Here is a 16358-nt window from a genome sequence, read left to right on the forward strand (position 1 = left end):
ATATGATGTTTAATTTGTTTTTTGTTGATGTGATATTTTAAGGTCTTGTTTGGAACCTCTAAAACTAACAGTTAGCTACTAAAAAATTGTTGTTAAATTTCAAACACCATCCACTAATACCGTAGCTAATTGTTAGCTATCTCACAACTAACAATCAGTTCATTAGTTGGCTCAACCCAGCTAACAATTTATTAGCTGTCTAACTATTAGCTCTAGTGGTTATAAACATAGCCTAAAAGAATTAATGGTCAAAGTTTCACTCTAAAAACTTTGTCAAAAAAGATATAAGCTTTATTTTATTTTATTTTATTTTATGGGACGGAGTATTTCTCTCTATATATACGGAAACAGGTTTGGAAATAAATACACCTCTCTCTCTATAAATAAAGCAGTAAGTATCGTGGGAATCGTTTTAAAAAATCCTATAGTATCGCAATCGGTTTTTATTTTGTTACCGTGAACCCATGGCTACCGGGGAGGATGAGAAGGCGGCGGGGCGCGTGGCGTTGCACCGGCTGTTCGTGTTCGCGGACAGGACGGACGCGGCGCTCATGGCCGTGGGCGCCGTCGCCGCGGTGGCGAACGGGATGGTGCAGCCGATCATGGCCTTCATCTTCGGCGACGTCATTGACGCCTTCGGCTCCGGAGCCACCGACGGCGTCGTACGCAGGGTCGTCCAGGTAGCTGTGTGCCCTCTTGCACTTTGCTTTTGGCCCATAAGACACGCTTCGGCCCAAAGCTACTGCCAGGGGTGAAACGATTGGTGATTGCTACGTCAGGGTGATGGTTCTGACCAAAGCCCCATTCTCGTCTCAGGTGATCATGAACTTCGTTTATCTTGCCGTTGGATCAGGAGTAGCTTCAACCCTCCGTAAGTGGATTTGCTCTTCCAACCTAGAGGTATCATGTTGATGACTTTTATGTTCCCTAGAGGTATCATGTTGGACAATCGCCGGAGAAAGACAGGCGGCACGAATCAGAGCCATGTATCTCAAGGCAATTCTGAGGCAGGACATTGCGTTCTTTGACATGGAAATGAGTGCTGGGCAGGCAGTTGAGAGGATGGCAGGGGACACATTCCTCATCCAAGACGCCATTGGAGAAAAGGTACTATATATATATATATGCTTTGAGATTATATATTATGCAAGAGGTGAACTGCAAACAGATAAACTTAATTCCTACGGGTTTAATAATATGGACAATATGTACGACTACTATTCTAGTACCGAGTGAAGATTGCACCCAAAATTATCTCATCAATTTGGGCATCGTTTGATGCTATTTTTTTCCCGAAAACCTTTTCTGTCAAATTCTCTTTAGGTTGGGAAGGCCATACAACTCCTTTCTACTTTCATTGGTGGATTCATCATTGCATTCACGAGAGGATGGCTCCTGGCCCTTGTCATGCTTTCAAGCGTCCCTCCGATTGCCATTGCCGGTGCAATTGTTTCAAAGTTGATGACAGGGCTCTCCACCCGAATGCAAGCAAACTACAGTGATGCTGGAAACGTGGTGGAGCAAACTCTTGGTGCCATTAGGACGGTTTGTGCTATTAGCTAGCAAACACTTCTTCCTTTTTTGTTTTGTCTATTCATTTACTATCATCACCAGTAACTTCCTGATATATATCCTGCTTACCTGGTTTATCTGTCCATGCTTATCTGAAGGTTGTTTCATTCAATGGCGAGAATCAGGCTATAACAAAATATAACATGTTCATAAGAAAGGCGTACCGGTCTTCTCTGCAAGAAGGTGCTGTAAATGCCCTTGGATTCGGTTCTGTGATAGCAATCTTATTTTCAAGTTATGGCTTGGCTGTTTGGTATGGATCTAAGCTGATAGTCGAGCGAGGTTACAATGGTGGCATGGTCATTTCTGTTATCATGTCTGTCATGATCGGAGCAATGTAAGATTTCTGTTATCATTTAAAATTTTCTTAAACGAACAATGACAATGACAATAAGCGAGCTATATATGTTTCTGTGTGGACGAGCCTTGACTCCGTCACAGTGACAGTGACTGTATCTATCTTCTGCCTATTAAAATGTAAAGTGTACCATTTGTGCTTCCAAGGAAAACATCTGCTTAACTTCTAATACTAAATACCCAATAAGGATTAAATCATGCATCTTTCAGACAAAACATTTTGTATCTATTCTTTCAGACCATCGGTTATATCTACTGATTTCGGTTATAAATACTTCTTTTCTGCAGGTCCTTAGGCCAGGCAACACGATCAGTGACAGCTTTTGCAGAAGGCCAAGGAGCAGCACATAGAATGTTCAAGATAATTGAACGCAAGCCAGATATTGACATAGATGATAACACAGGTATCATATTGGAGGATGTCAAGGGTGATGTTCAACTGAAGGACGTGTACTTCAGCTATCCCACCAGGCCTGAACATTTGATTTTCGATGGATTCTCGTTGCAAGTACAAAGTGGAACAACAATGGCCCTGGTTGGTGACAGCGGCAGTGGGAAATCGACCGTGATCAGTTTGGTAGAAAGGTTCTATGACCCACAGGCTGGAGAAGTCTTGATTGACGGGGTCGACATTAGAGGAATGAAGCTTGGATGGATGAGAGGAAAAATTGGTCTTGTCAACCAAGAGCCGGTGCTATTCTCAACTACAATCAGGGAAAACATTGCCTATGGAACAGAAAAGCCAACACTTGAAGATATCAATAGAGCGATACAGCTCGCTAATGCTGCTATATTCATCGACAAGTTACCAAATGTATAACTCAATGAACTATTACGTCCGTAATGCTATTTATTTATTATATAGATGCTAATTTTCTGCCACTCCCATTGTTAATCAGTACATCTTGTGAAACATCCGCAGGGTCTTGACACAATGGTGGGGGAACATGGAACTCAGCTGTCTGGAGGGCAGAAACAGAGAATAGCAATTGCTAGAGCAATCATAAAGAACCCTAAGATCTTGCTACTGGATGAAGCAACCAGTGCGTTGGATATGGAATCGGAGCGGGTGGTTCAGGAAGCATTGGTTAGGATAATGGTTGAAAGGACAACAATTGTTGTTGCTCATCGCCTAAGCACGGTGAGGAATGCTGATGTGATATCTGTCCTACAACACGGGAAGATGGTGGAACAAGGTATTTGCTTATTGACCTTAAGAAAACTTATTTTTCTATGTTCTTCCCATAATCCCATTTGCAGCTTTCCTAACTATCATCTCTTCATTTTGCAAAACTGTTCAATTTCTGTGAATCCTGAGCAGGTTCACACGTTGACCTGATGAAGCTACCTGGAGGAGCTTACACTCAGCTGATTCGTCTACACGAGACTCAACAAGAGGCAGAAGATGTCCACCCTGACATGGAAATTTCCAGGAGATCAACAAGTAAAGGCTCCTCCTCTTTTGGGCAGTCTATCCCTGCTCCACTTGGCTCACCCGATCCAACGGAAGTCAGTGGTGCTCCTGACACAGAGGAAGGAGCTACAGACAGAGTGAAAGTGGGTAGGTCTCAGAAGAAAGCTTCGATCGCCAGACTCTTCAAGCTCAACAAGCCAGAGACTCTTGTCCTTGCACTTGGTTCTATAGCTGCCGTAGCGCATGGCACTATATTTCCTATCTACGGCACGCTGATTTCCACTGCGATAAAGGTGTTCTATGAACCGCCACAAGAGCTACTGAAGGGCTCCAGATTCTGGGCAGGCATGTTTGCTCTGCTAGGCGCTTGCGCGTTTGTTCTGATTCCAGTGCAGTACTTCCTGTTCGGACTAGCAGGCGGGAAGCTCGTGGAGCGCGTACGCTCGATGACGTTCCGAAGTATCATGCGCCAAGAAATCAGTTGGTTTGATAAACCAGAACACTCAAGGTGATCGATTGTGATGCATGCATGATGATGTTCGGAAAAAAAATCTATTATTGTCAGATTTTTATCTATTTACTTACTGATACCATAAGTCTCCAAACTTGTGTCAGCGGATCAATTTGCGCGAGGCTGTCTACCGATGCTCTGAATGTGAAGCGACTAGTCGGGGACAATCTAGCACTGAATGTCCAGACCGCATCGACCATCATGTCAGGCTTCACCATAGCAATGGTGGCGAACTGGAAGCTGGCGCTGGTCATCACAGTCGTGATCCCTTTTGTGGCTTTCCAAGCCTACGCTCAAATGCTGTTCCTGAAAGGTCTTAACAGAAACGCAAAGGTACTACAGCCACACTCAAATGCTGTTTCATATCTCGTCTTATTAACTGTTTTTTTGATCGGGGCGCACAGCTGAGGTACGAGGAAGCAAGTCAGGTAGCAACGGACGCGGTCGGTGGCATCAGGACCGTGGCGTCGTTCTGCGCCGAGAGTAAGGTGATGGACGCCTACGAGAACAAGTGCGAGTCGCCGAGGAGGCAAGGGATGAAGGAAGGCGTCGTTGGTGGCTTGGGGTTCGGCTTCTCGTTCGTCGTCTTCTACCTGACGTACGCTCTGTGCTTCTACGTTGGCGCAAGGTTCGTCCACCAAGGGACAGCAACGTTCCCAGAAGTGTTTAGGGTGAGAAGACGAATCGTCCTTATCATCATATAGTACAGTTCGTCAGTCAGTCAGTACGTGCATGCAGCATATTTATCCAGAACAGTGGCTTCTCAGGTTTTCTTCGTGCTGGCTTTGGCCACAAGTGGGGTCTCGCAGACGAGTGCGGCTGGGGCAGACAGTGCCAAGGCCAACGACTCGGCCGTCTCCATCTTTGCAATCCTTGACCGTGAATCCAAGATCGACTACAGCAGCGAGGAGGGCGTGACCATCGCGAGCGTGAGGGGCGACGTCGACTTCCAGAAAGTCTGCTTCAAGTACCCGTTGAGACCGAACGTCCAGATCTTCAAGGATTTTTCACTGAGGATTCCTTCCGGAAAGGTTGCTCCTTTTTTTTTAATAATTTGGACACATTTCTTCCACCTGACCGACGCAGAGCTTGATCTCAATAATGCCATTATATATATAATATATTATCCTCGCTGCAGACTGTCGCGCTGGTCGGAGAGAGTGGAAGCGGCAAGTCGACGGTGATCGCCCTGCTCGAAAGGTTCTACGACCCGGAATCCGGCAAGATCTTCATCGACGGCGTGGAGCTTGGGACCCTCAAGGTGAGCTGGCTTCGGCAGCAGGCTGGGCTCGTCGCGCAAGAGCCGGTGCTGTTCAACGACACGATCCGCGCCAACATAGCCTACGGGAAGCAAGGCGGGGTGGTGTCGGAGGAAGAGGTCGTGGCTGCCGCCGAAGCAGCCAACGCGCACGGGTTCATCGCCGCGCTGCCCGACGGCTACGACACCGTCGTGGGCGAGAGAGGGAGCCGGCTGTCGGGCGGGCAGAAGCAGCGCGTCGCCATCGCACGGGCCGTCGTTAAGGACCCCAGGCTGCTGCTGCTGGACGAGGCCACGAGCGCGCTGGACGTGGAGTCGGAGCGCGTGGTTCAGGAGGCCCTAGACCGGGTGATGGTTGGGAGGACCACCGTGGTGGTGGCGCATCGCCTGTCCACGATCAGAGGCGCGGATGTCATCGCCGTCTTGAAGGACGGGGCGGTTTTGGAGAAGGGCAGGCACGAAGAACTGATGCAGGTGAAGGACGGAGCCTATGCTTCGCTTCTTGAGCTCAGTTCTAGTTCTGCATGATCAGAGGGGTAGTTGGCAGAATGGAGGCGTGTCTGCATTTTTTAGATTAATAAGGAACCAAAGTATTCCAGACTCCAGACGCGTGCTTGTGCACGGATAACTAGTTAATCGCACAGGTCACTACGGCAAAAACATGTATTTGGTGACGTGTTTCCGATTTTATGTTGCCAATTAAATCTGTTTAGCGACTCCTAAAAAAGATATCACTAATAGAACCATTTTAGTGACGCGTTTTTATAAATACGTGTCATTGATTGAACCACTTTAGAGCTTGTTCGGTTATTTCCGTTCCATATGGATTGGAGGGGATTGATATGGATTATTAGAGCATCTCCAAGAGACTAGAAATAGCTTGTCAAGCTAAATTTTAGCTATTTAATAGCAAAATAGCTCTCCATCAGGCTAGTCATTTAACTTGATAATCTATCCGGCTCTCTAAATTAACTCCCTCACTAGCCAAATTTGGCTAGCAAATCTCGCTAGCGAAGCCAACTTGCATGTTGGAGAGTTTGTTGGAATGAGATGTTATATTTAGAGTTTAATCTTTATAGAGTGACAAATAAAGAGTCAAATAGAGAGTCAAAAATAAAGAGTCTCTTGGAGATGCTCTAAAGGATTTTAACTTACTAGGGATTAAAACCGACTCAATCCCCTTCAATCCATATGGATTTGGGTTAAACCGAACAAGCCCTTAGTGACATATTTTTATAAATACATGTCACTAACTGAACCACCTTATGACGTGTTTTTATAAATAGTGACATTGTCACTGATTGAACCACTTTAGTGACGCATTTTTATAAACTGTCTAATACCCGTGCGTTCCGAAGGTACCTAACTATATTTGAAAATATTGATTGGGTGACTGGCTGGATTCGATGCAACTTTTATCACCTAGTGAGCATCCTTATTAGGAGGCGAGCGCCCTGATCCTCCTCGCTGGTGGCGGTGCAACAACGGAAGAATCGGGTGGAGGTTGTTACGAAATAGATGAGGTTTGTTGCTAGAGTGGTAGCTGCGAGAACGCTGTTGTGCGAACAAATAGGATAGTGATCGGATATGATCTTGTACCGCGGGTTGATTTTGAAGAAATATAAGGGGTTCTTTGTAAAAAGATGATGTGTGACGACCATTGAAATTGATGTTTTAATATAGTAGAGGTAGAGAGTAGAGATACATATAACTGACCGAACCACCTAGTGACGTGTTTTTATAAATATGTGTCACTGATTGAACCACTTTAGTGACATGTTTTTATAAATAATTGTCACTGATTGAACCACTTCAGTGGCATATTTTTATAAATACATATCACTCACCGAACCACCTAGTGACATGTTTTTATAAATATGTGTCACTAACAGAACTACCCAGTCAAAAAAAATTCCATCCAAGCAACTCTGTGTGACTTGTGAGATTTAAATCCTTGACCTCCACCTAAAGCATGACCTTATCTACCACTGCACCATCAACTCATTTGTGTCTATATTACATTTTTTATTTCCTAGATATTATAACAAAATAAATATAATTTGATTATTTGAGGCACTAAATGAATTCGAATAAAAAACTTATCAACAACAAAGTTGCATAACTATTCGAGATCTACAACTTTTATGTTGGTAGTTTCATCGTCCGTGACTGTTTACAAAATTTGATTTTTCAAAATTGAAAACTTCATACACATTTCTATGACAAGATTATTTCAAACTAAAATGTTGTCAACTATAAAGTTTCATAACTTTTCAAGACCTACAACTTCCATTTTGGCGGGTTTTCATTTGAGAGCGTTTGGAGAAATCAAATTTTAACTACGTCGCGAAGTTTGAAGTAGTGACATGTTTATATATACATGTCACTGATGTATATATATTAGTGACGTGTATTTAAATATACATCACTAAACAGATATGACGCCTAAAACCAGTGACATGTTTGTAAATACACGCCACTAAACAGATCTGACGTCTGAAGTCAGTGGCATGTTTATATATACACGTCACTAAATAGATTTGACGTCTGAAGACTGACATGTTTTGTCGGCGTTTCGACCCCGGGGGGTCCCTGGACCGACGAGTAAATTGTCGCTGCGTGTCCCAGCCCAGATGGGTTGGCGCGAGACGGAACACAAAGGGGGGAGAAACAGTAAGGGGAAACCGTGGCCTTCGTGTTGTCCTGCGCCCAGGGCGGATGCGCTTGCAGTAGGGGGTTACAAACGTTCGCGTGGGAGAGAGAGAGAGAGCCTTGTGCGTCGGCCCGTTCTCCCGAGCGGCCAACCTTCTCGTACGAGAGCCCTGGACCTTCCTTTTATAGGCGTAAGGAGAGGGCCTAGGTGTACAATGGGGGGTGTAGCAATGTGCTAACGTGTCTAGCAAAGGGGAGCCAGAGCCCTATGTACGTGCCGTCGTGGCTGTCGGAGAGGTTTTGGCGCCCTGTTCATGTGATGTCGTGGCTGTCGGAGGAGCGCTTGAGCCCCGTGGAAGTACAGCTGTCGGGGCTGTCGGATCCTTGCTGACGTCTCCTTGCTTCCGTAAGGGGCTGAGAGCCGCCGTCGTCATGGAGCACGCGAGGTGCCATCATTACTTGTTTACTGGGGCGAGCCGGATGGGACGCCGGTCTTGTTCCCCGTAGCCTGAGCTGGCTCGGGGTAGGGTAATGATGGCTCCCCCCTATGACGTGGTCGGTCCAAGCCCGGGGTCGGGCAAGGCGGTGACTCCTCCGAGGTCGAGGTTGAGTCCGAGCCCTGGGGTCGGGCGAGACGGAGTCCGTCGTCCGAGGTCGAGGTTGAGTCCGAGCCCTGGGGTCGGGCGAGGCGGAGTCCGTCGTCCGAGGTCGAGGCTGAGTCCGAGCTCTAGGGTCGGGCGAGGTGGAGTCCGTCGTCCAGCGTCGAGGTTGAGTCCGAGCCCTGGGGTCGGGCGAGGCGGAGTCCGTCGTCTGAGGTCGAGGTTGAGTCCGAGCCCTGGGGTCGGGCGAGGCGGAGTCCGTCGTCCGGCGTCGAGGTTGAGCCCGAGCTCTGGGGTCGGGCGAGGCGGAGCTTCCTATGGCGCCCGAGGCTGGACTTAGTTGCTGTCAGCCTCACTCTGTCGAGTGGCACAACAGTCGGAGCAGGGCAGGTGGCGCTGTTTTCCTGTCAGGTCGGTCAGTGGAGCGGCGATGTGACTGCGGTCACTTCGGTCCTGTCGACTGAGGAGCGCGCGTCAGGATAAGGTGTCAGTCGATCCTTGCATTAAATGCTCCTGCGATACAGTCGGTTGGCGTGGCGATTTGGCCAAGGTTGCTTCTCCGCGAAGCCTTGGCCTCGGGCGAGCCGAAGGTGCGTCCGTTGCTTGAGGGGACCCTCGGGCGAGACGTGAATCCTCCTGGGTCGGCTGCCTTTGCCCGAGTCTGGGCTCGGACGAGGCGAGACCGTGTCCCTTGAGTGGACGGAGCCTTGACCTGAATCGCGCCCATCAGGCCTTTGTAGCTTTGTGCTGATGGGGGTTACCAGCTGAGATTAGGAGTCTTGGGGGTACCCCTAATTATGGTCCCCGACAGTAGCCCCCGAGCCTCGAAGGGAGTGATGGTACTCGCTTGGAGGCTTTTGTCGCACTTTTTTGCAAGGGGACCGGCCTTTCTCGGTTGCGTTTCGTTCTGGTGGGTGCACACGAGCGCACCCGCCGGGTGTAGCCCCCGAGGCCTCGGAGGAGTGGTTTGACTCCTTTGAGGTCTTAGCGCGTTTCGTGATGCTTCGGCCGGTCTGGTTGTTCCCTCATGCGAACTGGCCGTAGCCCGGGTGCATAGTCAGGTTCCAAGTTCTCGGGCTGGTATGTTGACGCTATCAACGGTTTGGCCGGAGCCGGGTTTGCGAGAGCAGCCCCTGAGCCTCCGCACAGAGTGAGAGAACGGTCAAGGACTGACTCGACTTTTTTCATACGCCCCTGCGTCGCCTTTCCGCAAGGAGGAGGGGGGGAAAGCGCCATGTTGCCCTCGGAGGGTGCCGAACATGGTGTCTCCAGTGAGTTGCTAACGGGTGATCCGAGTGGACGCCCGTGCCCCGTTCGATAAGGGTCGGCTAGTGGCCCAGAGGCGTGCTCCAAAAGTACATGCAGGTGATTTGCCGGACCCGGTCCCGTTTGATAGGGTCCGAGGGCTCGATGCCTCCCTCTGATGGGATTCCGTTACAGAATCGCTCCTGCCGGTCTCGGAAATGTCCTAGGGTACCTCGGGAGCGTAGCCCGAGCCTCGGCCATGTATCGGACGTACCCAGAGTCATCCCTCGCTCTGCGTGCTCTAAGGCGGTTGTCGAACCCTTCGGGGGCCAGCCTACGAACCCTTGATCAGTAGTGGGCGCGGAGCCCGAGTGGCCTGAGGCGGCTGTCGAACCCTTCCCAGGGGCCAGCCTTCGAACCTCTGACCAGTAGTGGGCGCGGAGCCCGAGGGGCCTGAGGCGGCTGTCGAACCCTTTCGAGGGGCCAACCTTCGAACCTCTGACCAGTAGTGGGCGCGGAGCCCGAGTGCTCTGAGGCGGCTGTTGAACCCTTCCGAGGGGCCAGCCTTCGAACTTCTGATCAGTAGGAGGGCTCGGGGCCCGCTTCCTTCGCGAAGAAGGATCCCTTTCAGAGTATCCCCTTTCCCGGTCCATGTAGCAAGAGAGAGAAAGAGGAAGAGGAAAAGGATACGAAATCGAACGGCGTGGCGCACCTTTTTTGACGCGGTCATTATGGCGGAGGTGAAGCGTCGCTTGCCAAAGGTGCCGCCTGTCCTGCCGCAGAGTTAATGCGACAGGACGAGTGGTTCGCGGGGCAGCCGTTGTGCGTGCGCGAGCCGTTCGAGGAACGGAACACGGGCGTGTCGCCTTCACGCCATGGGAGAGGGCTCTCTCGCTGTCCCCGGAGGGGACGTGTGCCTGCAGACGACTTGACCGCTGCTTCCGCCCGCCTGCCGCCGCCATTACTGTCGACCCACTTTTGGCCATATCGACCATCGCGCCTTCTCCCGCGGCTGACTGACCCGTGATCGATGTGCTCGGTTGGCACTGTTGGGCCATGCACAGGGTTACCTCGAGTCGCGGCACCGGTTCGGCAGTCGAAAAGGCGTGATACTGGCGCAAGTGGCGGTGCAGTTTCCCGCACGTAGTAACCGGGGCGCCGGTTACATGACGTGTGGGCCTGGGCCCCGATGCCGGACGTGTCGGAGTCGAAAGGGTGCGCCCCCTTGGTGCGGTTGCATGCCGCCTGCATGGCGGTCCGCCCTTTCACCCGCCGGTCTGGGCGAAAGTGGAGGAGTGCTTGTAACCGCTGGGCAGTTACGCGTTCCGCGCGCGGCGGTTTGGCTTCTACTGCCCTGGGCCAGCTTGCATGACGCGTGGGACCCAGCCCCCGTGTCGTAGGGGGAAGACCTTGGAGCGTGTCGGTGAAGACTCAGTTCGCGACGGCTGAGGATGCAAGTGGGGAGAGTCGCCTTTAAAAAGAGGGCGACCCCCTTGGATGGCAACCATGTCTTCGCACTCTCCTCATGCATCGCGTCCTTCCACCTTCCGAGCCCCCGGATGGGGAGCGCCCGCGTCGCTTTCGTCTTATCGTCGTTGGAGGAACGCAACTTCGCGGAAGTTGGTACCTTTCAGCCATCGCTCGGCTTCAAGGATTTTCATCAGGCAGCCCGGCTGCATCCCCTCGCCGGTGGTCACCTAAGACGGTGACCACCAGTTCGATGGTGGGGAGAAGCAAGCTGGGCTGCGGCCTCAGCCCCGCCTTCAGCTTCAAGGATCTTCATCATCCTTGCTGGGGCGGAGGCCGGGCTAAGCTGGAGCTCTACCTCCCACATGGGTCAGCGGGCCACCTCTTCTTCCAGCTTTTGGGGGTGGAAACCATCCTCCAGCTCTGCGGAGGAGGTGCCCTCCAGCCATGCCGGGGAAGGCAAATTGTTGCTGCCCAGCCAGGGTGCAACATTCCATCCTCTGTCCTCGTTTTCGTGGCGAGGACGGGAGTGAGGACCTGCCGGTGCGCTTTGGGGCAGCCGGCGCTCGCTGGTGCGGTGTTGGTGGACAGGTGGTCGCCGCCTTCGGTGCTGAGGTGGTGGCAGCTGGAGAAAGCTTCCCCACCGTCTAGACCGTCAGCGCCACTCGCGGACTGACCTCCGGCTCTTTGGCTTTAATATCTGGTTCTCGTCCCTTGAGTGGGGACACGAACGAGAGCCTTCCGGCAGCAGCGTCCGTCCTAGGACCATCGCTGCTGCTGCAGAGGTCGCCGATGAGTCACCAGGAGTTTGTCATCCCGCAGGCTCTCCGATGTGGAGGTTGTTCATACCCGCGGGAGTGGAACCGGAGTTCCGTTTGTAATGGCACCTTGAGTGCCGGTGTCTGTTCATCGTGGCTGTCGGGACCTGAACATGTATGTATTTTGGCGTAAAGCCGTGTTTCTTCCTCATTTCGAGCACTAGGACTCGCCCGTCGGCTAGCTGAACCGCTTAACCAAGTGTGAGTTGCCATCTTGCGGAAGGTGACGAGTGAGGTATCCGTATCCCAAAGGAGTAGGAGTCCCTCGGCTCGGTTGGCCTTGCCGCCCGAGGCTTCTCTTGCTTAGTTAAAGAAACCCTCGGTCGCTCTGCGATGAGCCGGAGCCGGAGGCAGCAGTGCCAGCACGGACAGAGGCAGAGTTGGCTCGAAAAGAAGCTTCGTCGGCCGGAGCCTGGCCGAGCCGTCCACTGGCGGGACCGACGCCGGAGTCGGGTTGCCGAGGCCACGAGCCGGGCTGATGTCCTCGGGGGACAGCTGGCTGAGGCTACGGAGTGGCCGGTCGAGCCGTCTGCTCGGGCCGGGTTCCTGGAGGAGACCCTGGCGACGATGGCCCAGGTGTGGTGCTGACAGGTTCCTTCGAGGTGTAGACCCTTTGACCGTGTCGCCGTCCGAGGCTGGGTCGGACTCCGCCGAAGGTGGAGTCGATGCCGAGGGTGCTGCCGCTCCCCCTGCTGATGTCCGATCTTGCAGGAACAATTTATATGTAGTGTGTATGTTTTTTGGTGGCCGCCGAGGCCCAAACATCACTATACGACGGTTGATCTTTAGCGACCCTTATTAGGTACCAACTGTTGGTTGCTAAAGGTTAGGGACTGACGGTCAGTCGCTAAATCCTTTTGTAGCAACAGTCGGTTGGTCGCTAAAAGTCTAGAAATTTAACAACTTATGGTTGGTCGCTATAAATGTCATCGGGGACTAGCGGTGGGTCGCTATAGAGCAATATCAAATCTTATAGCTTGAACGTACCTGTAGATGTTAGTGACTAAAAATTAATTAAAACAAGTAAACATTGATCGCTAAATTGCGTGGTGAATCATGGTAACAATGATGATGAGTTTAGCGAGCATCCTACAGAAGATGATGCAATATCTGAGTTGTTGTAACACTATAAAAGTCATCAACTAAAAATAATGAATTTAGTTATTACGATAAATAGGGTAATAAATTTTATTCAAATGTTTATTATTTATTTGCATTCCTAATAATTTATTCAAATATTTATTATTTATTTGGTAAATTTTCTATGAATTTTTGAGTAATTTAAAAATGCATTTCGAAATAAATAAAAAAAGAAAACCCTTCCTAACCCTAAGGCCCACTAGGGCCCATCTACCTAAACCTAGCAGCCGCGCGCCCTGGCTTCTCTACCAGCCGCCGCCGCCTCTATCTCTCCCTTCCCTCTTCTCTCTCCCCTCACCTCTCTCCTCGAGCCATGGACGTCGTCGAGCCGCCCGTGACCGCGCGTCCGCCGGCGCAACGAACACCAGGCCGTGACCCCGCGTCCGCCGGCAACAGTGGTGCGGGCGCGACAGCGGACGCCGCGGCGCGTAGCGAGGGCGCGACGCCTCCTGAGGCGCGACCGCCTCCGTTCGCGCGGTTCTTCCGGTACCCGCAGTACGCGTGGCGCCACGCGGTGGCGCGGGAGGACGGCGTCGTGGCCGTGGAGGACGAGGCGAGCTGCGCCTCCGCGGTGGCGAACGTGGAGGTGGGCCTGGTGGTGGACGCGCACGCCAGCCTCCGCGTGATGGCGCCGCGGCGGCCCAGGCAGCTGCTGAGGCTGGTGGCCGGGGTGCAGGCGCTCGGCCTCGCCGTGCTGCACCTCAACGTGGCCACCGCGCCCGACGCGACGACGCTCTACACGCTCAGCCGGCAACAGTGGCGCTCTACACACTCATCAGCATCATTCCCTGGCTCGTTTTGTTGCGCTGCCTGAAACGGTGCATCACCGTTCGAACATGCACTTTTGTCACAAAGTCACCAGTGCCACTATGCAAGCACACATGGCCAAATCCGGCTAGGGTTTCCTTTCGAGTCAGTGGGTACGGGCCATATCTGGCTTCGTCTGATGTGCTAATCGCGCGATGGCTGGTACAGGGCGCAGGAGAGGCTCGACTTCCTCTACGAGTCGGGGTTGGCCGTCGGCAAGAGCTCCGATGGGTTCCAGGCGCTGCAGCAATCTGCACCGGGGGCAGCTGCCGCGTCCACTTCTGCACAGGAGAGTGCGGCTGATTCTTCCAAGGTACTACTTAATTCCTACCTCAACATTGATTGTAGTTCGTCTGCGCGTGCGGGACTGTGGGTCAGATGAATTCAGTGTAATTCAAAGTGGGAACAGATAAAAGTATGTCTTTGCCGATGCTATTAAGTAAGAAATGCCAAGGTAAATAGAGTAATGCCTGATTATTGCTGTCAGGTGGTTGTGTTAGACTGTTAGTAATTGGAATATTGTTAGCTTATTTCGTAATAAGTCGCATGTTATGGTTGTCAGCGCTCAAAACAATTTGTTCTGTGTTAAGAAAATATCATGGAATATGTTGATGTTGGCATAGATGAGTTCTAATAGTGCTTTCCTCCATGTATTCCTTCTTTTATTAAACATATGCACAGAACTAAGTGATAGGGGCACAGCTCAAACATGACCTCCTAGCAGTGCATCCTTGAACTGAGAACTGAGTTGCGTTCACTAATCTTGCCTCATAATAGTAGTTCTCCGTGTTAGTGAAACACCTTGAACACGGTTTCAAATTTTAACTTCGTTTCTTGCTTAAACTTGATTTTTTACCTTGAGTTATACTCTACCCTGTTTATGATATCGTTATAATGTTATCATGGTCAGAACATGATCTAATAGTTACATTTCTTCTTTTTTCCTCCACACATTTTCAGGCAGCTACACCGGGAGCTTTATTTGAGGATAAACCCCAATCTGCAAATGATACATGGAGAAAACTCCACTCTGATCCTCTACTCCTAATAAGGCAGCGAGGGCAGGATGCGATTTCAAGGATTAAAAACAATCCAATCAAGATGGCCGAGATAAAGAAATCTGTAAGTTTATGTTTCCTTTCTTAACGTGGAATCTTGGCTTCTGAGTAGCGTAACTAGTGAATAGTTGCTTTGTAATTGACTAATTGTTGGTTTGTCACAAACGTATATGATCGAGGCATCTACCTAACACCTTTTACTCAAATCATGCTTAGTATTTCATTTCAGTCATGTTTTGTGTGAAGTGATCTATGGAGATGTATTGGTCGACAGGTTAAACATGCATATAGAGGAGTGTGGTGATCAGGGCACCATGAGAACTCATTATGGGCATGAACAAGATTTGAACAGCTACAGAACTTTATAGCTGGGGCAACCACTGCCATATGATCAAGATCTGGGGCAACCACTGCCATATGAACAAGTTTTGAAGAGAGAAGTGAGTCATAAAATTAGAGATATCTGCATTCATTGTGATCTATCTTTAACACTTCATTTTTACTGTAGACATCAAGTAAGTGCCGACATCACAACCCCTACAAGCTTGTGCCTTAAAACAAGAGGATACAAGAAGTTGGAGTGCTTTTGTGAAGGCTTTTGTGACTCACTTGAAGCTTTGGTACTTTTGTGAATGATTTTGTAAAGTGTTTGTAAATATGTGCAAAATATAATAACATGTGTAGGTTTTGTGAATGATTTTGTTGTGGTGCTTGTTGATGGTTTATGTGATGTGGATCTATCATTGTGCAATACTAATTAAATTTGTATATCTATGTGATTATGTGTATAAAAATTGGTGATTTGTGATGCTTTTGTATATATAACAGTTGTTGAATGCTAATTAATGGTATATTATCATTATTAACGACTATAACTAGGGGCAACTTTCTGTTGGTTGCTAAATGTATAGCATAACGACTCATGATTGGTTGCTAAATCTACAGTACAACAACCCACGGTTGGTCGCTAAATATACAATATTAGCAACAGACGGTCGGTCGCTAAAAAGATGTCGGTCGCTAAAGCCTTTAGCGACGACACTTACAACGACCATCCTTATGGGTCGCTAAAAGTTTTTAGCGACCAACCGTAGGTCGCTGAAGGCCGTTTTAGCAACCAACCGTAGGTCGCTGTAAGTGAACCGTCGTGTAGTGCATATCGTCGTCGTGTTGTAGATCTGCGTTTCTTTTCCCCTTGTTTCGAGTATCAGGACTTATTTATCGGTAACAGAATTGTTTGTCCGAGCGAGAGTTACTTTTCACGGAAGGTGATGAGTGAGGTATCCATATCCCGGAGGCGTAGGAGTCCCTCGGCTTGGTCGGCCTTGCCGCTTACGTGTACTCTTACTCGTCCGTCGGATTCTGTTATCGATATAGTCGAGAAGACACGAAAAATCATTTTGGCAGAAAAGTTTTCGAGTGTTAAGACTTGTTCGGTCAGCGGAATCGCTTATCCGAGC

General features: G+C 50.0%; 1 protein-coding gene and 1 pseudogene across 2 annotated transcripts; both read left to right on the forward strand.

Annotated features, from left to right (window-relative positions):
- The first annotated feature begins 433 nt into the window (after positions 1 to 433).
- Positions 434 to 5896, forward strand: LOC103647342 (ABC transporter B family member 21). The gene is made up of 12 exons (XM_008671883.4): positions 434 to 680; positions 817 to 871; positions 932 to 1107; positions 1324 to 1545; positions 1671 to 1909; positions 2218 to 2743; positions 2852 to 3125; positions 3251 to 3851; positions 3959 to 4187; positions 4259 to 4525; positions 4622 to 4885; positions 4993 to 5896. The coding sequence occupies exons 1-12, from the start codon at positions 465 to 467 to the stop codon at positions 5638 to 5640; spliced, it is 3717 nt and encodes a 1238-aa protein (XP_008670105.1). The 5' UTR covers positions 434 to 464; the 3' UTR covers positions 5641 to 5896.
- Positions 5897 to 13280: 7384 nt separating this feature from the next.
- LOC100275380 (HLH DNA-binding domain superfamily protein pseudogene) lies at positions 13281 to 15586 on the forward strand (annotated as a pseudogene). The gene is made up of 4 exons (NR_158650.1): positions 13281 to 14153; positions 14801 to 14962; positions 15173 to 15338; positions 15407 to 15586. The product of NR_158650.1 is annotated as an HLH DNA-binding domain superfamily protein pseudogene (transcript).
- The last annotated feature ends 772 nt before the right edge of the window (positions 15587 to 16358 follow it).

The sequence above is a fragment of the Zea mays genome, chromosome 2, assembly GCF_902167145.1.
Source record: "Zea mays cultivar B73 chromosome 2, Zm-B73-REFERENCE-NAM-5.0, whole genome shotgun sequence".
NCBI classification, from domain to species: Eukaryota; Viridiplantae; Streptophyta; class Magnoliopsida; order Poales; family Poaceae; genus Zea; species Zea mays.

Bases quoted from the DNA above. Each gene is read 5' to 3' on its own strand.
- LOC103647342 (XM_008671883.4), top strand. From the start codon at position 465: ATGGCTACCGGGGAGGATGAGAAGGCGGCGGGGCGCGTGGCGTTGCAC. The intron at 1,910-2,217 runs GTAAGATTTCTG...TCTTTTCTGCAG, and splicing joins TCTGTCATGATCGGAGCAAT to GTCCTTAGGCCAGGCAACAC. The intron at 3,852-3,958 runs GTGATCGATTGT...AACTTGTGTCAG, and splicing joins GATAAACCAGAACACTCAAG to CGGATCAATTTGCGCGAGGC.